This window comes from Cygnus olor, chromosome 10, assembly GCF_009769625.2.
Source record: "Cygnus olor isolate bCygOlo1 chromosome 10, bCygOlo1.pri.v2, whole genome shotgun sequence".
In the NCBI taxonomy this organism is placed as follows: domain Eukaryota; kingdom Metazoa; phylum Chordata; class Aves; order Anseriformes; family Anatidae; genus Cygnus; species Cygnus olor.
In genome coordinates this window covers 6,827,189-6,852,930 of record NC_049178.1, presented here as the reverse complement: position 1 = coordinate 6,852,930, position 25,742 = coordinate 6,827,189, and the positions used below count along the sequence as shown (strand labels likewise).

At 43.1% G+C, this 25,742-nt stretch overlaps 1 protein-coding gene across 5 annotated transcripts in view; it reads left to right on the top strand.

The window, feature by feature from the left end:
• Positions 1–25,742, top strand: part of USP4 (ubiquitin specific peptidase 4) — a 46,363-nt gene that overhangs the window by 8,862 nt on the left and 11,759 nt on the right. Inside the window, exons 7-14 of one of the 5 annotated variants that reach the window (XR_005823109.1) lie at positions 4,788–4,931; positions 5,560–5,677; positions 6,618–6,791; positions 8,639–8,797; positions 11,037–11,261; positions 13,770–13,853; positions 14,569–14,663; positions 21,261–21,391. Coding sequence is in view for 4 of the 5 variants with exons in the window: in XM_040569213.1 (XP_040425147.1) it covers positions 4,788–4,931; positions 5,560–5,677; positions 6,618–6,791; positions 8,639–8,797; positions 11,037–11,261; positions 13,770–13,853; positions 14,569–14,663 (999 nt within the window). In the remaining variant the exon portion in view is untranslated. Of the gene's footprint in view, positions 1–836; positions 979–1,048; positions 2,258–4,787; positions 4,932–5,559; positions 5,678–6,617; positions 6,792–8,638; positions 8,798–11,036; positions 11,262–13,769; positions 13,854–14,568; positions 14,664–21,260; positions 21,392–25,742 lie in introns of those variants that run through there. The other 4 variants (XM_040569213.1, XM_040569215.1, XM_040569217.1 and 1 more) reach the window with 4 other exon arrangements.

Sequence of the window (25,742 nt, the reverse complement as noted above, 5' to 3'; positions counted from 1 at the left end):
GGAGAAAATATGATGGAAAAGGGCTCAAGGGTTGAGATAAGGTCGGGGAGATGGCTCACCAATTACCATTGCGGGCAAAACAGATTCAGTGTCAGGAGATTAACAGCAGGTATTAGTAATAAACTAATAGCCTAGAGCAGTGAGGAAACTAAAAGTAAGCTGCAGCCACCTTCTCTCCTCCCCCAGCCTCTTCTACCACCTGCCCCGGGCTCTGCGGGGGGACGGGTGCAGTCCCCAGCGCTTTGTGTCTGACGTTCCTTCACAGTCACTCTTTTGCCCTGCTTTTTTCCTTGGGCCGCATCACTAATATTAAAAGCTTATGAGAAAGCTCTTCAACGTTTAGAACTCTGATGCCATAAGCCACGTGGGCTGTAGAGCTCTCAGATGCCGGTGGAGGAGTTGGCGAACGTCTCCTCTGCTGCCCGTGTGCCCGAGGAGGCCTTGGGGAGCTGGGGGGTCCGTCACTCACTGCTTGCCGAGCACACGTTCAGAAGGGGGCTGTGAGGTGGGGGGGGTTTCCTGCCACAAGGCTTTTTCCACACCACTTGCTTCTTGTCAGAGACTCTGTCTCTTTTCCACGTGTTTGATATCCCCGGCCATCAAGTGGACTGGCCTTTAACAGGAAAAAAAGGCTTTTCAACTCCATAGCATTCCATGGGGGATATATTCGGAGTGCGCCTGGCTACTGCTGTTTGTTAATTTGCTGTTCCTGAAGGACCAGAGTGATTTCTCCTTGCCGTAGTTTGAAATTGCTTTTCAGAAGAGGGAATGAATTCTCCTCCTGTTCTTCCGTTTACTGATAGCACTGTGCACTCAGGGCACTTCTGTCTTCCTAGGACGCTCTCCAGTAAAAACGTCGAGGAGATGTCTCTTAGTTCGCTCTTCGCAGAACACGTGGCGTTTTTCTTCAGTTGCTCTGTCTTGATTTAGGCATCTGTTCAACCTGATGCACCAGTCAGTGATAATACACCCCTGAAATTCTTGGACAATTGAAGACCTCTGATAGGCATTTTGTAGGTACCTAATGCCTTGTTAAATGTACTTTCAGATTTGAAACTGATCCTATTCCCTTGTGTGCTGGTGACTTCAGGGTAACCCTTCAGCAACTGGGCTAAAGATGTTGTGGGCAGGTCTCTACTTCTTGCTATGTGAGTGCTTGCCGCAAATGCTGTGCTGTGAGCAGCATTGAGAATGTGAGATCTGTTGAAGGAGCTTTTGCATATAAGAGCTATCTAAATGGAAATTCATTCTGGTCCCTGCTTTTCCAATTAAATACAAGTTCCATCTTTTCTTCCTTTGACATTTATTTTGTCAAAGTATTTTTAATGTTTTTTTTTTGTATTCCTAGTTTATAGAGAAAGGACTCACTTACTGTGTGCTCTGAAGGTAACCTTAGCTCAGTTAGAATACTTTTCTTATGTCTTCCAACCACTTGAAAGTCTTCTACAGCTTTTTTTTTCCAATAATTCATCTTAGCAGCTTTTGTGCTGATCAACCACAAGGCCTCGCAGTTTCTATACTAGATAAAGATGGCAGATTTATACTGCTGGTCTCCAGATTTCTCTTCCCTTGCCATTTCTATGCATTTTTGAAAGGTTGTGTGCTAAGTCTCGGAATGTCTGTCTTTAATTGGTAGAGTAGGGGCAGTGTGCATCACTGCTGCGAGATGTGAAGTTGTGTGTTTGGGGATCAAGAATGGGAGCCCTGAGTACTTGCTGGACTCTGTGGAAACATGATTCCAGTTCTGCGTCAGCCTCTGGGAAGTAAGCTCCTGTAGCAGCCCTGAGGCCAAAAGAAAACAACCTCGGTGGTCCAGTAGGGAAATTCTGAGTGTGAATCAGATTTTCTTTTCATAACACACCGGCACACTGATAAAGGGCATGTGGAATAATTGTGTGCCTTTAGGTTGAGAAATCTGAGAAGTAGCTTAATGAGGTTTCAGAAGTAGTCGAGTGAACTGCTGAAGAACTAGCAGATGGTATTTGTACTGGCCTACTTAAAAGTTAGTATTATACCAGTGAGAAAATTAAAAGGTTATTTGAATGCTTAAAAGCTTCTGCGGTGTACGAGAAATGGAAATTAAATGAACTCTACAGGCAGCAGATGGAGATGAGCACAAACCAATGTCTAGAAGAAGCTGAAGCCGGATACTCAATGCTGCAAAATGAAATGCAAGTTTGTTGTGACTTCAGAGGTTACTGATGATCTGAACGGTTTATCTATAATCTGTTGGGTTGAATAAAACCACTTTAAAACCATGATGTGAGATCAAAGAATTAAGGAATGGTTTGGGTTGGAAAGGACCTCAAAGACTGTCGAATTCCAACCCTCTGCCACAGGCACAACACCTCCCTCCAGCCCAGGCTGCCCCCAGCCCCATCCAGCCTGGCCTGGGGCACTGCCAGGGCTGGGGCAGCCCCAGCTCCTCTGGGCAGCCTGGGCCGGGGCCTCGTCACCTTCACGGTAAAGAATTTCTTCCTGGTGTCTAATCTAAACCTACCCTCTTTTAGTTGAAAGCCGTTACCCCTTGCCCTGATAGAGACCCTCTCCAGCTTTCTCTTTAGATACTGGAAGGCTGCTGGAAGGTCTCCCTGGAGCCTCCTCTTCTCTAGCCTAAACAACCCCAGCACAAAGCCGCACCCGGGGAGGCTTCATGCATTGGGAAAAACGTATTTACTGTGAGGGTGTTGATGCCTCATGCCTGTCGGTGTTAGGAGACGTTTGGTTAATGCCCTCATTGACGTGTTCTGCCTTTTGGTTAGCCTTGAAGAGGCCAAGCAGTTGGACTAGATGATCTTTGGAGGTCCTTGCCAGCTCAGCTATTTTATTCTCAGTCTCTCCTCATAGGAGACATGCTCTGGCCCTCTGATCATCCTCGTGACCCTCTTCTGGACTTGCTCTAACTGTCCTTCTTGTGCTGGGGGCCCCAGAGCTGAATGCGGGGCTCCAGGTGGGTTCTCCCAAGAGCAGAGCAGAGGGGCACAATCCCCTCCCTCACCCTGCTGCTGGTGCAGCCCAGGGTACAGTTGGCCTTCTGGGCTGCAAGAGCACGTTGCTGGCTCACATCAAGCGTTTTCAGCCGGAAGCTTCTGTTTTAACTTATGCCCGTCTGTATTTCTTTTGCTGATGTTTTATTTCCAAGCTTGCAAGGCCTCCAGCTGTTCTGTCTCCTCTTGGCCCTTGCAGCTTGTTGTCTTTCAGTTTTTGCTCTGCCAAGATTTCACAGTCCTTTTTTCTTAGTAGCATCTGAGTATGAAGATGTGAGTTTAGTCTGTATCCTTTGAGACTCAGAGCCACCTTAAGAACGAGTCAGACCTCGAGGGCATCATTTCTTGTTGTGTTTTGGGTGCCTAAATTAGCACTGCTGTGTGGGGTGTTGTGTCCTGGGCCTTTCTGCAGTCAATTCTGTGTGTTTGGTTAGGTAAAAATCGGGAGGATAAAGGTTTCCCAGTTAGCTCTTGCTACAGAGAAATTACTCAGGCTTAAAGAAACTATTCTGATCCTTATGGTTTTGCTTTTTGTGGAGCCGAAGCTGTCTGTGACAGAACATTGTTGATTTTTAGAGCCTTGTAGGTCTCTATTAACATGGTGTTCCCGTCCTTTTCTGGACAGGGAGAGGAGTTGTGTGGATTAGTCTGGGAGTCAACTGGATAGATTGAAAGTTATGAACTTTTCCATCTAAGCTTTTTCTGTTTTCTCTCTGGGATTTTGTTGTTTAGCATTGTTTAGCCTCCCTCTACCCCCATTTCCAAAGTCCAACAGTTTTCTACCAGGTAAGTGAGGCTGACCAATGCCTCCGTTTTTATATTCAGCAGCTCAGGGAATCCAAAACTCCTCTCTGTCAGCCCAAATTGCCACAGCCCAGATTCCCTGTCATTTTCTAAGTTTAGTTTAGACAGCTTGTGGTATTTGCTAACTGCAACTACCAGAAGATTCCTGGGTGGTTTTTATGGTGGCCACATCTAGAAACCTCTACGTTCCTCATAGTTGTCATCATTCCACTGCCTCCCTCTGGTTTTATACATTGACCTCTGCATAAGAGAGTGCCTGAATCCAGCGTCTGGAGGCCCCGGGGGAGTTTGTTCCCCAGATAAAAAGGCTCCGGGTGTTCAGACAGTCTCCTGAGAGAGGACTGCCTCTCATTTCTGAGGCAGGCCTGTACAGCAGAGGTCCTTTTTGAGGCCTTCCTAAACAGCTTTGTTTCGTGCATCCCTTCCAGTATCTCCAGCCTTCAGTGCGCTGAGGGTTGCTCTGTGCTCTGCATGTTGCTCTGGTGGTGTGCCTTGCACCCAGGGGGTGTGCTTGTATCAACTAGGTTCAGTAACAAAATGCTTTATGCTCACCCTAGCACCCTAGTTCTTGCTAATTACTGTTCTGTTTGAGTGGGTGGTCTGGGTTTTAAGTAGAGGAGGACTTATTTTGTGGTGTTTAATGTGGGGCGAGTGTTTTGTGGCCTTAAGACTGGGATTTTTGTTTGTTTCATGGTGGTTTATGAGTAAACATAAATCTTGCTGTCCTGTCGCTTGTGCCATCTGAATTACATTCTTGTTTCAGTCAGGGACCCAGATTTTGGTTTAAGCAAGAATTGCTACTCCTGCTTCTGATACTTTTCTCTGATGTTTCTGTTCCAGACAAGTGTTTGGAAACGTGATCACACAGATCAAAGCAGTAAAATCTGTGTGGAGGGACTAACTGTAAAGTGGCAAGTCCTTGGAGTTTTGTGGGAGGTGGTGTGGGGGGAGACAAAAGTAGTAGCACTGTTTCTACTTCTTTTTCCTTTCTCCCAGATCAAGCACTGCAACTAGCAGAAACTTTACTACCTCTTCAAAATCATCAGCAAGTTCTTATTCCTCAGTGTCTGCCACTTCTGTCATTACTAATGGTGATAGCAGTAACTCCTATGGACTGAACAGCTCCCACCTGGGCAGGGGGTAAGAGCAGGAATGTTCTTTTGTTTCTTCGTCCCTTGTGTGAATTCTCTTGTGCATCCTTGCCTGTATAGAAAAGGAGTGTAATGGTGCCCCGTGAGGAGTTCTGCTTCTCTTGTGTACCTGTCACCAAACCTTGCTTTTGAGGCAACTAGGTTCTGCAGTTCCCTGCTCACTTGGTAAAGCAGTACGTGTTTTATAGTTACTGACTGCTAGGGTTTAGCCCCATTTTGAGGGGATTGAGGATACGAGGGAAAGGATTATATTCTTCTCTCCACCTGCCAGTGTGTTAGCAGCCTTTCCAGGTAAAGACTGAAATTTTCTTGCTAGCTGTTACGATACATCGTATGGATTCTTATACTAGATTTGCCGCATTAGGATAGTGTGCTGTGTACTAGCAGACAGAGGAAATCAAGGTTTTATGAAGCATAAATTAATAATAGACTGTAGTGATTAATGTTTCCAAAGGTAGTATGTATAGCTCATGATCCTGATATCCAATGTTATCCAGTGTTGAAGCAGCAGAAACATGCAGGCTGCTGCCTTTCATTAAACAATTTTTATCTCATATTTGGTGTGAGTCTTCAACATTATTGAGACCGGGTAACTCATTGTGTTTTCTTTCTTTCAGAGGTTCTGGATTTGTCTGCAACTCTTACAACTGCGAGGACTCTGCTTCCCTGTCACAACCTGGACTTTGTGGACTCAGTAACCTTGGGAATACCTGCTTCATGAATTCTGCGTTACAGGTAAAAAACGAGAGAAGCACTCTTCAGAATTAAATACAAGAACAGTCCCACAGAAATTGTGAGTCACAATCTGTGGAAAGAAAAGTCTTCTGACAGGGTTCAATGAAGAGACCACTACTAGAATGAGAAAAAAAGTGCTTAGGCAACAAGGATCTGACATGGAAAATGTTTTAATGTGTGCAGCATTAGTGAGATGAGTATGCTGGCCATTGCACACAGTTCTGGGGTCTATTGCAGATGTGGTGAGTGTTGCGTCGGACTTCAGCGTTACACTGAGATGTTCTCAAATTGAAGTGTCAGTGGAAGTTACTGAACAAATTAACAAAATGTGGAGGAATGTAACAGCAAGAGCAGATAGCTTTCTTCTGAAAGTTTTTTTTGTTTGTTTTTCCAGAAGATTGCTAGCTATTTGCTTTGCTGAACTATTAATTACAGTAGTATTATATACATGCATAAAATTACTCCACACCAAAGGAGCAGAAGGTGACAAATACGATGTTAGTTTTAAAGAAATTTCTGAAGATGAACCAGGGAGCTACAGGCCAATGAACCTTGAGCCTTATATGCCTTATGCTAGATGAACTGGGAGAAACTCTTCCAAAAAGAAGGCTTATACTTGTGGGCAAACACACTGTATAGCGGAGAAGTCAGTGAGGCATCTGCAAAGAGAAACTGCGTTTCAGAAATGAGTCTTTCGAATGCCGTGGTCTGTTGTGTGGTTACTTCCTTATTTCAGCAATGTTCTGAGTTGCAATGATTACAGTATCCCACCCTCCTCATAGATTTTGGATTTTTTTTTCTAAGTATGTACTCAAACTCTGTTTCACTGATCTGTTAATAACTTAGTACATGTTCAGATGTGAAAGCTGGGTTTGTTATTTCATTGTCGTGCGGATTTATTGTCCTGTGCAGTAAATTAATTTCCTTAATACTTCTTCAGTGTCTGAGCAATACCCCTCCTCTGACTGACTATTTCCTGGAAGATAAATACGAAGCTGAAATAAATCAGAACAATCCCCTGGGGATGAGAGGAGAAATTGCAGAAGCCTATGCAGAGCTCATTAAACAGATTTGGTCTGGGAGACAGTCTCACGTGGCCCCACGTATGTTTAAAGTAAGTACTATGTGTTCTTGTAGCAGAAGTCTTTGACAGAAGAGACAAGATCACATGCCTTCCACAAATTCTGGTGTCCTGAAAGCAGTAACAACAGAACTGCTTCAGTGTTATTTCATGTTTTAATTAACTGCTTTTCAGGATAGAGGGAAGGAACTTAAGTCAGTGAGTAATGTCATAACCTGGAATTGGATACTGTTTTTAATGTTAAGTGCCTTACTTAGTAAATGACCTTCTAACCTGAGAGTTGTTTTTGGATGTATCAACATGATCTTTGCTACAAACCAGGGCAAGGTAATGTGAATTGCCAGCTGTGATTTTAAGTAGTGAGAAGAGGTGTACAAGTTATAAATCTAAAAACTGGAATTTATAAAGTAGAAAGTAAAATACATTTCCGTGTCTGCCACGTTATTTATTGGTTCAGTGTTCCTAATGTTTCATCATAAAGAGCTGCTTTCAGCTAAAATACTGGAATGTAGCAGTTGTATACACTCCCCCCATAAGAAAAAAAAGTCTTTTGTTCTAAATATAATGTGAAGATGCTGCACTGCACGACAACGTAATGAAAGCATCCAAGCTACATTAAGAGTTTGTAAGTGCAATTTTAGTAATCTGAGAAAGAATAATGTCCTGAATGCACAAAATAAACAATGAGCTGATCTTAATGTAAATGTACACCCTGTTGCTGTTCGGGTTTTGCGTAGTACTGTCTCGAAGTTGAGGGTAAATGCTTTTGTGACCTTGAGCAAAAGTCTTATGGACTACAGAAATTGTCCTCTGTAGGGTTGTAGGTCGTTATGCTTCAACAAGGTGTTCCTTAATATCCGTGACTTGGAGGTGGTCGCACAACATCTACCGCTATTAAAGTTGTTCTGTAAACTTCTGTTCAGAGGATACATGCAGAATCGGTAGCGGACATCAGTAAAAGTGTCTTAATGTAGGTTGTTCTTATTTAAGACTGGAATAAGCATTACTTCTTACTTCATAGAGCAGTATTGCTTGTGACTTTCTAATATTGTTGCAGATAAATGACAGTGTTTGTCTCAGCCCTTCAGTCTGGGCTCTGTTGCAGTTGTCATCTTGAGTGGTTAAAATGTTCTAAGCGTAACTCTGGAAGCACGTTGGATGCCGTGTGTTCATGAGAAAACTTCTGATGGGCACTTGGACAGACCGCTCCTTCAGCGAGTTGTTGAAAGGGATGCCACAGGAAAAGCTGTTGTTTTTAGAAGCAGGAACACTAAAGGGCAGTGTTGTGCTGCATGAAGAAGCAGAGGGTGTATTTGGGTGTGCTGTTCCTGGCTTTTGCTGCCCAGGCTGTTATGTCTTAGAGCTTCATAGCTCTTTTTTTAATTTTTAAAGAATAGCTAGAGTCTACTGGTGACTACTGATTTCAGTCTTAATTCTAAGCCAATTGTGTTAGCTCACAAGCGTCTTCTGCAAGTATTTCCAATCTTGAAGTCCAACTTCTTCAAGCTACTGTCGTATAGCAAGTCTGCATTGTGGGAACTGTAGGCTTCTGTAAGAAATTAAAAGTAAAAAATGCATCAGGCAGGTAAGTTTTGTGTGCTGGTTGTTTGCAGGTTCTAAATTAACATCTATAGTCTAGATTTCCAGTGTTACAGCACTAAATGCATTTCTCTCTCTCGAGTGTTGGGGGATAAAGTAGAAAATAGTTTGGAATGTTATCTTGGCACCCTCTGTTCTGTTAGCATCCAGCTCACTGGGGTCTGCTACTAATGTAAGGTAGCATAGGGTTGATTTCTGCAAAAGCTAGGACGTGTTTTTATTCCACTTTGTTTTACACACAGCTTATATTCCCCCCCTCTAACTCTTGCGTCATGTTTCAGACACAGGTTGGCCGGTTTGCTCCTCAGTTTTCAGGATACCAGCAACAAGATTCCCAGGAGCTGTTGGCTTTTCTTCTGGATGGTTTGCATGAGGATTTGAATAGAGTGAAGAAGAAGCCCTACTTGGAGCTGAAGGATGCTAATGGCAGACCTGATTCGGTATGGTGCCCTTTACTTGAGCATAGGGCATCCAGTGCTTCTGAGGGAGCGTAACTGGGTTTTGTGACGCTTGCTGGCCTTCCTGTCCGCAGACTGCACAAACACCTTCCCTACTAGTGTGGCTGGGAGGGGAGAATGCCATGCTTTGTGGCCCATATGGTTCTTCATGACACCTTGCAGCACATAGCTGTTGCTCTGTGTTACAGCAGAACATCAGTGTCCTTCCTGACAGACAGGAAGATGTGCTCACCGTACCATTCGGATACAGTTCTGCAGTGAAAAGGAAGGAAATTGATCTTGTGACATAACAGTTAGCTAAATGTAAGATTGCAGTTTTTACCATAATCTTGTCTCTTGACTACTCAGGCCCACTGTCTTCCTCCCCGTAGTTTCCTCCAGGTAGTTTGGGCGGCAGCTTTTGCATCGATTTAAGGGAAATGCTTACTGTGCAAGCGGTCGTATTTGCATGTGGTGTTGGGTGGAACTGAGGATTTTCTTAAGTGGAGTTGCCCAGGTGGTTCTCAAGAAAGTGTCTGGATAAGTGTCCTGGGCACCGGGTTGTAAGCAGTGTTCTGGTAGACAGCAGCATGCCAGGCAAAATGAACTTAGAGGCCGTACTTCTCAGGTGTGCTCCCTTGCGGCCTCTAGGTGAATGTAAGCCATCAGCTGTCAACCTGGGTTGAACAGGGTGTTTGAAATCACCAGGCAAAGCAAAGAGAGAACTTAGTTTTATGCGGAGTTGATTCACTGTAACTTGGTAGTGCTGTGGATCTTGATCACGTAACATTTGGTGAGCTACCTGCCTCTCCTGCAGAGGCTTGACTTGATTTTTCCTCCTTTCTGGTGTTGTGGAAGTGGGTCCGCTGATGTAAAAGCAACTTTACACTGTTGGGCTCCAGTTACCCACGCTACATAAATACAGAAAACTAGTCTCTTATGCCATTTTCCTGACAAAGTCCTGAAAAATCTCGTGTTCATTTTCTCTATCTGCCTTTTTCTCTATCTTCTGTCAACACAGGTATACGAGCATTCTGCAAACACCTCTTTGTTTCTCTGAAGTTGCCAAACACCATGCTCACGTTAAAATGAGGCACACAGTAGTGCCATGTCTTTCCTTAAGTGAAATTACATTCTCCTGATCAGGCTTTTAACTCCTGCCCTGGTACAAACAGCTGCAGCATACTGAGAAATGCAGAGTCCAGAGTAAATGTATTGTTAGGGTGGGGTAAGGCTTTAGGAGCTGTTAAAAGCCAGGTAAAGCAATTATTTTTGGGAAGTCTGTGAATATTTGTTTTTTTTCCTCTTAACTGGCAATAGTATAATGTTTTTTGCCTTTTCATGCGTAATACAGTGCATGTAGCAACAACACAAGAAGTATATTTAGTCTTTTTTTTCCCTCCAAGAAATGGTGATAGTTTCGGGATGAAGAGGATGCCCAGCATGCCTTCATTTTATTTAGGTACTTCCATTTCTCTTGGTGTAGGAGGTGCACAAATGTTTCTGCCGTGTTTCCGTATTGCTGCAGTTACTGGAGCTAATTCCTCTGTTCTCATCTCAGCATCCTGGTTACTGGCAGTAACTGTGGAGGGGGTGTGTATGGCACTTACTTCATTTGATAAAGTGAAGATGCGCTATAAAAAATACAGTATTGTACCGGAACCTAAAAATCTTATATTAAGATGAGCCTCTAATCACATCGAATAGACAAATGCTAGTTACTTGTTGTCCTTACAGGAGGAATTTTGAAGTTGTATTGTGAAAGTCTTCAAGGGGTTTTAATTTGTCTTCTTTTATACTCTATTGTCAAGTAATAGACCCTTCCACGAAGAAAAACTCTCTATTTTCTTGGAAGCTGTAACCACAGCTGCCTTTAAAAGCAGGGGACATCAATCTATTCCTCCTGGGGTAAAGTAGAGTTAGCAGCTTTCTGTTCTGAGGAGCAGCGTGTAATCCTGTCGCTGTCCACTTGCTTCCATTCATGCTTCTGGCTTTGCTTGCATCAAAGCAAACCTGGCCAAGTGAGTTGGCTATAACAGATGAATTACACTTGACTTAACACAAGGCCTTAGTTTCACTGAGAAAAATCTGTGTGCGTTAGGCTGGAAAGAGGGTAGCCCCCCCCCACCCCCCTGTCTGTGAAATTTCTCTGTATCTGTCAGCAGTAACTTTCTGAATTTTCTTTGATCCCTGTGCTTGCAGAGCCTTGGAAGTGTCATTGAGAAAGATTTTATTTTTACAGGTGGTAGCAAAAGAGGCCTGGGAGAACCATAGGCTGAGGAATGATTCTATCATTGTGGATATTTTTCACGGTCTCTTCAAATCTACACTTGTTTGTCCCAAGTGCTCTAAAGTTTCTGTGACCTTTGATCCCTTCTGTTACCTAACCCTTCCACTGCCTTTGAGGAGAGATCGTCTCATGGAAGTTACCCTGGTATACGCAGACCCACAGCGCAGACCTGTCCAGGTGAGGCATGAGTAACATGTGCATTTCTTTTTAATCTTAGTCTCTTTCTCTTAAGCTTTAAAGCTGAGACATTTCAAGTAACCTAAAAGACACTGCCTGCCTTTGAGTCAGGAGGGATGGCCTTTTTTAATTGTAAAAACCGGGATTTAAATGTATGAAATCAAAAGGCTTTCTAAAAACTCGATTCATGAGACCAAGGTCATGGGTCAGCTGAAAGTGGCTTAATTTTTCATGTGATGAGGTCATCTGTGTGATAAGCTGTTCTTTGAAGGCAGTTATATGTTTACATCGTCATGTTTACCTCATATAAAATGTACCTGGGAAAATGTACAGGTGAAACTTCTCTGACTCTAAATGAGTAAGGCCTTGCAGTTTCAAACAATTGAAAAAAAAACAATACCTTTTGCAAAAAAAGAGAGGAGAATGACTTGATTGCTTTTAAAGCCTGCTCATTTCCAGGGTAGACTAAAGTTTTTTCTCCTTTTTTTCGAATAGGCCTATTGGTGAGCGCACACATACCTGAAGTAACCTTCAATATTTGCATGTGTTGTGCATTAAAATTTGTGATTTGTATATACACTGTTATTTTGGCAGAGAGGGGGTTGGTAGATGCAGTAGGCTGAATTAGCAACGAATTTTCGTCCTGCTTTTTGTACAACTGTGAAATCAAGGACGGCTGCACTTGTCACCAAGGCTTTATAAAGGGAAAGAACAGAGGGGGGATTCATTGAGAAGCTGAGCAAGATTACTGGTGGCATAGAGGTTGAAAGGATAAATTCTACTTTGAATCAAGATAAACTGAACTTTCAGTAATTGGAGCTCTTCTAGATGAATTGGCCGTGTGCCTGTTCCACATCCCACCTGCAGTCTCCCTGTAAGCAGTTATTTGCATTTTGTGATCTCCCAGTTGAGAAGCCAGAGGTACGCACCACTACCTCTCACCTCTGGTGTGTGACACCGTATGGGTTGTGCTAGGAGAAAGTGAACTGAGAGCCTGTTACGGCCACAGATGAATATGCACATAGTACAACTGAGAAGATCCCAGTGAATAATAATGATACATAGTTCCTTTTAGTCAAGGCAAGTGTATTCCACGTGATTCTCTAAATGCGTGCCTGTCTATAACTACTACTGTGCCTTTGAGTCCTTCTCTAAAACATACAGTACCGGTTCCTTGATGAAGAAAAGATGCCCTGCTAAATCAAGCTGTAGGTGTCTGCATTCTGGTGCACCCAAATCTTGGCATTCATGCACGTTTCTGCTTGCACAACATCAGCTAGCCATTATAGAAGGTCACGTATCTGTCTTCGGAGAAGTGTTCAGAGCACTGAAAGCAGACTCAGTGGATTATCCAAAGTTTAGCATCTGAGGTAGGGCACTTCCCTACAGACTGGCGAGATATTTCTGCTGTACAGGGTGAAGGGTTTCTTGAATTGTGCCACTCTTACTTTTTGTAGCTCCATGCATGTGGTGTACAGACCCTGGCCAGCAGCCAAGCACCCACACAGCACCTCACTCCCCACACCCTCCCCTGAATGGGAAGGGAGAAGAATAGGAAGAACAAAAGCACAGTTTAATAGATGAAGGGGAAGTGGGGATGATGACACAAATAACACAAAGGAGATCGCTCACCACCTCCCACAAGCGAGCCATTGCCCAAATCACCCCTTCTGTCTCTAACGCAATTATTTTTGCTGAGCATCAGGTTGTAAGTGTGGAATAGCCCTTTGGCCGGTTTGGGACAGCTGTCCTGGCTGCGTCCCCTCCTGGCTTCTTGCCCACTCCCAGCCTATCTGCTGCGAGGGCAGAGCGGGGAGAAAGAGACAGCCTTGAAACTGCTCAGCAGTGGCTAAAACGTTAGTGTGATATCAGCATTGTTTTAGCCACCAATTCAAAGCATGGCATCACGTAGGCTGCTATGAGGAAGATTAACTACATCCTCGCCAGACCCAGTGCAGTGTAGTGCCCCGTGTGTCCTATGCTGGGTGAGCTCTGAGTATGTCCAGAACAGAGCTTTTAAAAGAAGTAAGCTACACTTGGTGCAGATGATGTTTCCAGTCAACTGCAAGCTTGAGTCATCTGATCTGCTCAGGCAGATCCATTCTCATATGCAGTACACACAAGTTTGCCATCCTGCTTTTCAAGATCAGGGAAGAATGGCTATAGGATTTTTTTTCTAAATACATAAAATAACCCAGCAGGGTTATCTACTCAGCAGGTTGTCATGTGTGCTTTTTTTGTATTTTTGTGTGTGTGTGTGTGTGTGTGTGTTATGCTACAATTAAGCCTTACCAAAGCAGGAGGCCAGCTGTTTAAGGCTCTTTTGTTCCCTCCAAATCCTGGCTTTGTAAGGTAGAGCTGAAATCCAGAAAACCTTAATGTGTGTGTCTGTGACCTTAACTTCAGCAGAACTCCTACAAATTTGAAGTTTTGTATCCATTGTCTTGCCCTCTGCCTTACATGGGTTTATTTTGCCTTGTGTAAGCATGATATTATCTTTGTTTCTAGTACCGGGTCGTGGTGCCAATGATGGGGGCCATCTCAGATCTGTGTGAATCACTCTCCAAAATTTCTGGGGTTCCTGCAGAAAATGTAAGGAAAAATTCTAACATAGTGATTTTGATAAACGTTTTTTTTTTCTCGAAGCATTTTGGTGTCTTAGTTAGCTTTTAAATGGCTAATAAGCTTAGTCATATGTTTCTGTCATTATTCCATTAGAAGTTTGAATGCAGTTTTTAACTGTAAAATAAAATAAATCATTAAATGTCTGTGTATTCTATTCACTCCAGCATTTCTGATAGTGTAGTTTCTTAGTAATGTGAGATGCTCAGTCTGTTTTGGGTCCACCTCCTGTTGGACATCCTTTTGGTAACAAAGGGATCAGGTGAGGTTTTCATAAAGTGAATGATTTCATAGGTGATGGGGAATGTTTTCAGGATGCTAGCGTAGCACTTCATTTTATGTCAGTTAATTACAGATGTGAGTGATCTCTGCTTAAAATCATAGCCTGTTGTCACTCTGATGTTGAGATTTGTGCTGGTGTTTCTACCAGCCTGATTAGCAGCTGTAGGAACTGCATCTCCCTGATACCTCTGTAAAATCAATCTGTTGCTTGCTTTGTTTTTCTGATCCATCTTAATGAATACAGCTGATTAGCTGCTGGTGCTTTTATAGAAAGCAGAGTACTGATAATAGATATGCTGAAAAATCACAACAAGAATGAATAAACTGTTGCTTGAATTTAGTTTGCCTAAGTTTATGTAAATATTTATTATAATCTCTTTGCAAATATCACTTGCTGTTCTAGATGGTGGTGACAGACGTGTATAATCATCGATTCCACAAAATCTTCCAAATGGATGAAGGTTTAAATCATATCATGCCAAAAGACGACATCTTTGTGTGAGTAAAGCGGGAAGATGCCATGATGCAAAGAATGTTACAGAACATTTGCTTCAGTTTCAGAATATAAAACCTGAACCTTTCGTTTTTCTCAAAACCTAAGCCTTCGTGTAGACCCTTTCCACATGGCTCCTACTTTTGTGCCTCAAGCTTCTAACTTCATGCTCCAAATCAGTTCAAAGCCTTGGAAGTGATGTTAGAATAGCATCAAGTCTAAGCTGTTGCACTGTGCCTCTCATAACACCGATGCAGTTGTTACAGCACCCAGCTAACTGTGACTGGAGTTTTTGATAGACTCCTGACTGGTGCTTACTCAGTTTTTTGTGTCTGACTGCAGAGGACCGTGTAGACTCCCCTCAGGGGTTACAAGTGACTCCAGTGAAGCTGAGGATTTGGTTGTGCTTGTTGTTTGGTATACATGTGGTGAATGAGATGACTTAGCTATCTGGGAGGAGAGCAAAAGTAGTGTTCCTCTGCTGCAGCTGAGCAATGGAAAATAGTGCATGAGAAATGTAAAACAGACTCTGGGGGCTAGTAGCTGAACCTGGAGCTTGAGGTCCAATTCAGACCTTCATAAGAAGTCCTGTCTTTCTCACTTGAGAGTATTCCAGAGCAACAATGCTGTTTCTAAAAAATTCTGCTGGTCTGAAGCCGTGCACTAACATACTCTGGCACAACGTGTACCTTGCACCGAGTGGAGTGCGGTGACATTCTGCTCGGTGCTGTTCTATTGTGCCATCCGCTGTGACCGCTGCTGGGAAGGAGTGGCTGATTGTTTCTGGAAGTCCTTGTCGTACCGGTTGGTTTCTGCAATGACAGCTGAAGGTGAGGCTGGTTAGGGTGCCTTGGAAGGACATTTGGTGTCTGTGAAATCCATTTTGTTACGATACTGTAAGGCATTAGGTTGCAATCGAGCCTTTCTCCAAAGCTCATACAATGTAGAAAACACAAATGTAATGTTACAGTGCTCTTTCCGAAGTCCAGCACAGAGAATCTCCCAGCTGCCCCTTGGGATTGTTTCTGTAACTTTGAGGAACTTGGTAATTGCAACAAAAGAATTTTCTTATGTGAGTAATCTGTTGCATAGTCCTCCACAGAAAACTAATGTCTTCATTAGCTCTGCTCCTGGGTTGCTGAGGAAGCATTAGCTCAACTGCAGCCCTGTTCTTTGCAGTGACCGTTTCCTTCTGTGCAGGCTTAGCAGTAAATGAGGTCATGCTGCGTGTGAGTCATAGCAGTGAACTGACCTGGGCTAAAAATAACACTACAAGAAAGGGGAGAGGCAGCAGGAGGAAACTTTGCTAATCCTATTTTTCCACGTAACCCTCTTAAGATGTCTGCTGCACTATGGGGCAAAACAAGCAGCCAGGCAGGCACCAGAGTGGGAATTAGGAGAAAGTTGTGCAGCAGAACTACTTGAAGGGATGATACCACCAAGAAAAAGTCATGTAAAATTGTATACTAAAACCCAGCCTTTTTACTGAAAGGAAGTACCAAAACATGACAGAGAAGCACTTGTTCATAACATGCAAAACTCTTCATATAATCACTTAATTAAGGATATATGAGAGAGTGACGGTACATCAGTTCTGTGGTAAGATCCTTACAGGGTGGTGATGGGGAACAATCAAAGTAGGTCTTCAACGTGTGATTTCTGATCTGCAGTTCCAAGTGATTCTTTAGTGATTTTTACCCTTCTGCTATTACTGCCTTGTAGAACTTGAGGTGTGAAGGTGGTGGGAATGTAGTGGCACCGGCAGGAACTTTGAATCTTTGAAAATTGTCACAGAAAGGATTCAGTTGAAATTAAGAATAGCTATGTTAATTTTTTTCATTGAGCTCTTGCAAAGTGATGACACTAAGAACATGCTGAAGGTGACCTTTTTAATGTATGTGCTGTGTATTTTTAATATCTTTTGTGTTAAGAAACTAAGATCTTCTTTAGTTTTTCTTTAGGAAACATTTTTATTTTTTCTTTACATGTAGCTCGTGTCCTGAGGAATCCCTGAAAATCTCTGAATAAGAGCTCTTCAGCAGGTTGAAACTGTCATGTATAAGTTGAAGCTTTCTAAATCGTAAACTTAAGGGCTATGAGTATGATCTGAGTTGCTTTTGGAGAGCTAATCTTCTCTGCTTGGACTTGGTACATTGTTACCAAAATGTGAATCGCTTCCAAAGTAATATGAATATTTTTATCCTACTGGCTTCAAAACATATTTTCCATTGAGAAATTTACTCATAGCCATGGAGTTGCATTTCTTCCTCCTGCTTCTTGCAGAAAGGATGATTTAATACCAGCTAGAGGACTCTTTCATAGAACCTGCCCTGGCACTTCCAGCTGACATACTAGCGACCCTTTGGCATTTTCCTTCACTTCTGGGACTTCCATGGGTTACCTGCTTGCTTTTTTTAGATCAGAAGCACATGCAGCTGACTTGTACCTGTCACTACTGTTCTTCTTGGGGTTGGACTCTGGCACTGAAATGTGAATTTTCTTTGTGGACCTCTTCTCCAAAACCAGCACACAAGCGGCCCCATTTATTCCTCTTATGTTGTTGGGTTACTTTGTTCCTTCTAGGCTCGTTGGTTTAGCGTTCCTAAAATTTCCTGCATGTTATGTTCTAAGCAAGAAAATAGCTTGTACCCCATGTGCTGGTTGGGTAGCACTCAGCATTCATTTGCCTTAGTTGTGCTGGCAGAACTGTGGAACTAGAGGATGAGCTAGATCAGGATACGGGTCAGGTCCCTGTCCAGTGTGCTGTGTTGCTCTGTGCATCGCTGTGCTGGTATAGATGGGGAAATGGCCCGAGAGTGGGACAGGGTGTGGTTAAACAAATACTTCCCAGCTTCTCCTCAGTCTGTAGTCCTAGTGATACGCTTCTGGTAGAAGTTATCAACAGGGACTGCAAAGTGTTTACAGCCTTCCTGAAGGTGCTGCGTGATGCTTCACTAATGAGTGAGACATCAGGTGGCCTATGTTCAGATTGCTGCTGATAACCTCAAGGTTTTCTGATATGTAGCAATTTATTTACCTGCTTTCATTATATGCAAACATCTTGCTGCTTATTAAACGGGGGAATGAGAAATATTTCCAAATATCTCAAGTCTTTCAATTCTTCCACCTGTAAAGAGCAAACTTTTTACACTTGAAACCAGAAGTATGTAATTGAAATTACATATAGCTGAGAAATAGTTTATTTCTCTCAAGTCAGTGAAGAAGACTTGAGTGCCCAGTAAAAGTATTTTGTTCTTTGGGCTTAAATTAAGGCTAGCTCTTCAGAGAAGTGATGCAAAGACTTTTGCATCTTAGGACTTGAAGCATGGCTCTGTGCATCTTCGTAGTCCACAAAACCTTTAGCTTGGAAAAGATTCTCTTGGGCTGAGTGGCGATGTAGTTGGGTGTATATCCTGTCTACACTGTATAATGTATCTCTTCTGTTCCTGAAAGAAAACTATCTTTGCGTTGATTAATAAGGGGAGCAGCTGCCTTCTATTAGAAAGTAGGTGTAATGTTTTTACAACTGCAGCAGTTTCACCTCAAATTCACAATTAAAAGATCACTATTCAACCAATCATGCTAACCCATCAAGTGCCTTTTAGCAGTACATTTACAAGAGTATATTACCACAAAATAAACTTCTAAGAAAGCGTTCTGTAGTGTTAAATTGGCCTGAGAAGATAACAATTGATTTATATGCAAGGAAGAAAAACTCTGTTAAGCTGTTTGTCTACCATGTTTTGAAAACACTATTTTTCCTAAGATTTTCCTAAGAATCACTGAAGTTCCTCATGTAATAACAAGAGTAACAGAAAATATGAGATTTTTAACATTAATAACTTCTGCTACAAATCAAATGGGAAATCTGCACCATCTTAGGACATTGTGCCTGCAGTTCAGCAAACCTGAGTGAGAAGTACATTAGCTTTCATTTGGGGAAAAATCAACTAGAGAGAGAGATCTGATAATCCTGGTATCTTTTACATTGTGTGTTTTTAGGTACTAAATGTTAACCTAGGGTGGTATATACAGTCCAGGATATGACTGTTGAGGACCATGGACTTGTTTGTGGTTTACATTAAGGATATTTTCTAGAATCAAAAAGTCTACTGTACTTAAATTTGTGATATTCACTGTCACAGATACTCAACCTCTTTCTGAATTGATGTTTCATTGATCCCTGCACCTCCTTGTCCCTTTTATGTGCTGACTATCTGTTCTTGTTTTCGACTAACATCCAGTGGCAAGACTTCCTTGTTGGCAAATTGTAACGTGTACATCTCATCACTATGTTTGAAGTCATTGAAGTTAGATGGAAAGTTCCTTTCACTGGCAAGAAAACAAAGTGCAAGTAACCAAGCAATTCAAAATAGAGTTTAATCAGTACAGCATGTTCAGAAATAGGTTCTTAGATGTACATTTCAGAAACTTATATTTAAAAATTGCAAACTGATCAGTGGGTCCTTTGTGTATTTTTTTTCTTAAGTATTTTGCTGGGTGTTCTCACAGGTCTCTTCATTTGTTCCTTCCTTATCTCCATGCCAAGGGAATTATGAGAAAAGCTGTGATAAACTGAAGGCAGCACCCTTCCCTGCCTCCCACCAGAGTTTGAATAATCTTTTTTAATTGTGTAATATTTTCCTCATTTGAAAAGTACTCCTCCCTTCCACTGAAAAAAGCAAAACAAGGTGGTGTTAGTAACTGTCTGCGGTTGTTTGCTAGAACGTGAGCAAGGAACGCAAAGGACGAGTATGCAGTAACTGGGAGCTGTGGGGCCCCAAGGCTCCGATTTCACAAGAAGCTGCATCCAAAGTGGGTTTGTCTCGTGCCTTCCTCTCCTTGTCTCCATCTAAAGAGATTGCCAGACAAAGTCCAGCAGAAGGTCTTTCACTTTGATTTTGCTGGGTTCGTATTTTACATCTGTTCCTGCTGGGCTTGTGCAGGAGAAGACAAGCTGCTGTCAGCTGAGCAGAAGGAGCAAGGCTGTTCTTTCCTAGCTGGAGAATGATTTCATGAAATTACTTCTTACAAATACCTTGGTATAGAAATTGAGGCTGTTAACTACCACTCTTAAGTTGACTCAGGACTGTGAAGTTTCAGTGTAAATGGTCAGTCTCTGGCAGTATTTTCTCCAGGGTTGTTTCGCTGAAAGCAGTAGACAAACCAGAGCTTGCATGTGAAAACAATATCCCTGTTGCTTCGACAGACTTCTGATTCTCGAGTATAGTGCGCTAGCCAGCGGGCAACACACATCTCAGTTCAAAATTCAGTTCCAAATCTAACACTCTAATCTTAGTTCAAACATCTAGTACCATAGGTCTGCGCCCCTGACGCTGTTTGTTTGCTAGTTTCATTTTTAAAAATAAAAAATGACAGTACTACTGTTAGAATTTTTTTTGTCTTGCTTTTGGCACCAGCGTCTGCTATGACTTACCTTTGAATTTAGGTCCCTGTGTTAGGTGGTTACTGAGCAGAATGTCTTTCCTTGAAATGTTTTGCTTAAAAATATCACTGAGCAGGAACTTGCAGAGCATGGAGCAGGAACAGTGTCGTAGCTGGGATGTACTCTGTTTTACTTAAAGTTGGCTTGACAAAGGAAGAGGCCTGTTGGCACAGGCATTTTAGTCTGGACTGCACTGTTGAAACAATATTTGTGAAATATGCAGTACATGGGATGTACAGAATATTGAACTTGCACCTTTTAAAAGTGATTTTAGTGGTCACAAAGCTGTATTTTTTCCTGTTTTCACTCAAGATAGGGAGGTCGTCAACTTTCTGTGACTTTGCAGTGCACATGGGCCGTTTTGAGACTTGCACTGTGAATTTTCATGTTCTGCTAAAGTGTTGGGAGGAGGAAGAAGAGTGCCCTTGGACTCCATTTGGAGTTTAAGCTGAATGGACAGTAATTTTTTTAATTGATACTGGATGGCTAAGATGTATTTTTTCCTTTCAGCTGATGTTTCTGTTTTATTGATTCTCATGGTATATTACCTGTTATGCTCTCTGATAGTAAAACCTCTAAAAAAAAAAAAAAAAAAAAGAAAAATGAATTGCTACTGGACTTCCAAAGTGATAAGCATTCCAAAATGAATCTGACTCCATTTACACAAGAGGACAACAATGTTGTTTTTTTTGTTCTCCAGTGGAGAGGGATTTGGGACTAGAATTCTCCAAGCCCATTCTATCACAGGGCCTTGTACTCATCTCTTTCTCTTCGTGATAGGCTTGGAAACATAGTATAGTCCTGATGGCAGAGTTATTAATATTTAGCATCAGAGAAGAGGTAAGGTACTTGCTGAAACAAAGGGGTTTGATATAAGGAAGGTTGCTGGCATGACACATGGATCTGTGCAGCCAAAGAACAGTGGGACTAGCCCACTTATTGCAGCATTGTAAACGTTTGTCTGCAGTCATGGTGGTACTGTGAGAGGACAGGGAGTTCTGTGGCAAATGACCAGAAAGTCACTCATGAAAAGGTGGTCTGCAAATCAATTTGACAAAATCATTTCAGTGTTTGTGCTGAATGCTCTCATTCTCCAGGCTAAGCAGAGAGCAGCATTCAGCACATAACCAAAACGCTTACTATTTCTTTTTCTTAGGTTCCATGAAGTGCAGCCCCACTAGGACCTCCGGCTCCCGCTCCAATGTAACACCCCGCATGCACCATGCTGGTGATATCACATCACCCAGGGATCCCGCTGGAGCTCGGAGCCGGCCTACAAGGGGTCAGGTAAGTGCTACTGGAAAGCAGACTCCATGGCCCACTGCTATATGGGCACAATTCTTAGTATTTCTTCTTAGTTCCTAAGACCTAAGAAGAAAAATGTTTCGATTGATAAACCAGATCTCCCTGTTCTCTTAGCCTGGCTAATGGAGCATATAATGCAACATGTATTGCTTACATGGATGAAAGTTGCACAAATTGATTTGCAGGTCACCTTTAACCTATCAAAGCTGCATAGTTTAATAAAATATATTTGGTTTGCCATACGTACCGTGTTTTTTGCCTTCTCTTACAATAGGCTGTGTTTTATGTTCAGGTGGTCTTGAAAACCATGATTGGCTGCGAAAAGGTCAAGTTTGTTACTGTGAAGAGCTAGAACAGTTATTGCACTGTTAGGTCAGCAAACCAGCTAGTCCAGTAGTTTTGTGTGAAATCTAAAATGCGTGAGACTGTAGCAAGCTAATCTAGGAAGCTTGTTCTCAGTTGTTTGCTTGTTTACAAGAGTTTGTATCCCTTCCAGTATGTGTTTGTGTTCTTTAACCTTTAGAAAAATCTTACTGGTTGAGTACCCTCATCCTTTTTAATCCTGCTCCTCTGCACGACTTGTAAAATCCTGTGACAGACTTCTAAAGGGCAATCTACCTGTTGTCTAAAAATGTTTTACTTTCAGTTTCATATCTCCTAGTTCACTCGATTGTGTTTATTCTCATGTTATGAAAGAAAGTAAACAGATTAGGAGTATCTCCATTTCCCAGAAGAGATAGAATACGTGCTGTTTTCACTCAGTCTTTTTTTCTAGGCCTCTGTTCATTCTTATTGTCAACTTCTGAAAATACAGTAACTTCACAGCAGCATGTCCGGGTTGATGTGGAATGGTAATCCTGTTTGGGTGGATCTGTTTGTCAGCTTCTTCAGTAGCATTTTTTCTACCCTTCTCTGTTCACTTACAAAATATGCTTGTTTTCTTGGTTGTTGCTATGTACTGACCTGTGACCCACGCAGTGTTTTCCAGCTGTATTTAATGTTACATCCCAGTGCTCTGGAGGGAATGTTTGAATAACACACTGTAGTGTGTGGGGGTAGGTATGTGACAGATAGGTATCTGTGATAGATATATTACCCTGGCATTTAGCTCAGACTGTCTTCTGCTTGTAGTGCCCTTTCACATTGCCCTGCCTTGTCTTTCCTGTAGTTTTTCATGTTCCTGTGCTCTTGCTTAATGTTAATTTGCAAAGGATCAAAAGTTAGCTACTTCATTGCTCGGTGCCTCCTTTCTGAATAGTAAGCACAAGCCTGAAGCTTCCTGGTGCTCTTTTGTAAGGTTGAAGGCTGGTCAAGGCCATCCCTGTTTGCTGGCGCTTCACTGAAAAACATCTGTAAACAGCTGTCATGAATTATAAAGGGAACGTTCAGTGTGGTAGCTGGTGAGCAGATGGCTGATTTATAAAACCATGTTGTGTAATCTGGTGTAGTGTCATCTTTATCTTCTATTATTTCAATCAAGTTCTAGGGTACAGAAGTACAGTTCATTGTCATCTAATTCCCTGTATCAGCTCTGTAGGCTTCCTTAAAATATGGAAAAAGTATTTTCTTAATTTCTTTAATTGATTTTTAAGTACTTGAAGAGATTCAAAAAGTGATCCTGATTCTGATACATCTGCCTCTAATACTAGAATAACAGCAGTTCTGCAGCGGAGTAGGTAGGGGGGCACTCGAGTAACCAAGCTGGGATGTTCTAGTAAGAAGTTTGCAAGACGCTCTCTTGAGGAGTGTTGTAAGGGTACAGCATGCTGGCTGTTTGTGGTGGATGATGCCTGTGTGTGGGTAATACTTAGCTTTTCATTGTTTCCCATCTGTTCCGTCACAGAGGCAGGATTTCGTACAGGACCTGCGTGAGGATGGAGTGTAAATGGGGGCTGCTTTAATCAGCAGTGTAGGTGGTGTGAGAGGCAGTCACCAGAATGCTGAGGAACGTGTACATCTTGGGCATGTTGTGTACTGGTCTGTTTTGTAGGAGACCAGCCTAAGGGTCTCATAGGACCTGGAGTTAATCATCGGTGATACTCTGAGTATTATGGTCTTCTGTTATTTAAACAGTACTAAGTAAAATAATTCAACTCTTTGTGGTGCTGCTTCTCAGGAAACTTCAGAAGGTGCAAACTGGATCCAGTGCTGTTGGTTAACTGAATAGCAGCGATAGCGTAGAAAACCTCAGCAGTCATTGTCATTGGATTGTCGTATGCACACTTGCTCTTGGAGGGCTATGCTAATCACTAGTGCTCCTGGAGGCTGGGATGAAACTCTCTGAAGAGATATTTTTCTTCATGCTTTCTACTGACATACATAGACTCGGGGCAGGCTTCAAGCTGGGATGAAGACTTTTTTTCTTAATAGAATGAAGTAGAACTGCAACTCTGAAATTGTTCCACTCCCTGCCCTGCAAGGGTCTTCTGAACACAGGAGCAAAAATCTGTTTCTTGGCTCTCGAGAGAAAGAAAGTGGCTTCTCTGATGTAAGAGAGCTGTTGAGAGTTGGTATGTCCAGATATGTGATTGTGGTCCTGTTTAGTGGCATCTTTTCAGGAAATATTTTTTTTCTTTTCTGAAAAAACTTTTCGGTTTTAATGAAAAAAGAAATATAAGCCTGGGACAGGTGACTCACCAAGTTAAAGAGCAGTATGACTTGGCATTCCTGAGATCTCATAAATATTTTCTAATGAATAGTCTCAGAAGACATATCGGGGTGAAAAATGCAATAGTGTTGGGCCATGTAGTTTTTTTGACACTTATAAAAGCGAGTATCTGATGTTGCTGTTTTACTCAGTAGCACAAGCTGTGTCTGTTTTCTCACTGCTCTCTGGAACTGTTTGTTTTCATAGAATCACAGGATGATTTGGGTTGGAAGGGGCTGTAAAGATCATCTAATTCCACCCACCCTGCCATGGGCAGGGACACCTCCAATCAGCCCAGGCTGCCCCCAGCCCCATCCAGCCTGGCCTTGGGCACTGCCGGGGATGGGGCACCCACAGCTCCCCTGGGCAGCCTGGGCCAGGGCCTCACCGCCCTCTGAGTGAAGGATTTCTTCCTTGTGTCTCATCTAAACCTACCCTCTTTTAGTTTAAAGCCATTACTCCTTCTCCTATCACCACACCGTCTGACAACGAGTGCCTCCCCAGCTTTCCCGTAGCTGCTGTTAGGCACGGGCAGGCTGCTGGGAGGTCTCCCCGGGGCCTTCTCTTCTCCAGGCTGAACAGCCCCAGCTCCCTCAGCCTGTCTTCATAGGAGAGGTACTCCAGCCCCTTGTCTGTCTCTGTGGTCCTCCTCTGGACTCACTCTAATACGTCCCTGTCCTCCTTGTGCTGGGGGCCCCAGAGCTGAGCGCAGGGCTCCAGGTGGGGTCTCACAAGAGCAGAGGGGGACAATCTCCTCCCTTGCCCTGTTGGCCATGGTGATTTTGGTGCAGCTCAGGATAGGGTTGGCTTTCTGAGCTGCAAGGGCACGTTGCTAGCTCGTATTGAGGTTTTTGTCTACCAGCACTGTCAAGTTCTTCTCTGCAAGGCTGCTCTTTATCTCTTGTTGCCCAGCCTGTATTCCTGCTCGGCACTGCCCCAGCCCAGGTGCAGGACCTTGCACTTGGCCTTGCTGAACCTCATGAGTTTTGCCCAGGCCCACCTCTTGAGCCTATCCAGATCCCTCTGGAAGGCATCCCTTCCCTCCAGTGTGCTGACCACACCACACAGCTTGGTATCATTGGCAAACTCGCTGAGGGCGCACTCAATTTCACCGTACATACTCCCAGCCAAGGTGTTAAATACTGCCGCTCCCAATTCCAGCCCCTGAGGAATTCTGTCACTGGTTTCCACTTGGACATTGAGCTGTTGACTGCAACTCTCTGAGTGCAACTATCCGGACGGTTCCTTATCTGCTGACTGGTCCATCCATCCAATCCACGTCTCTCCAGTTCAGAGACAAGGATATCATGGGGGACAGTGTCAAATGCTTCATACGAGACCAGGTCGGCCACATCAGCTGCTCTTCCCTTATCTGTGAATGCCGTAACCCCATGGTAGAAGGCCACCAGATTTTTCAGGCACGATCTGCCCTTAGTGAAGCCCTGTTGGCTGTCACCGGTCGCCTCCTTGTTTTCCATGGACCTTAGCAGAGTTTCCAGGAGGATCTGCTCCATGATCTTGCCGGGCACAGAGGTGAGACTGACTGGCCTGTAGTTCCCTGGGTCTTCCTTTTCTCCCTTTTTAAAATGGGGATTGTTTCCCTTCTTCCAGTCACTGGGAACTTCACCAGACTGCCACAGCTTCTTAAATGTGACGGAGGGAGAGACTTAGCAACTACATCCGCCA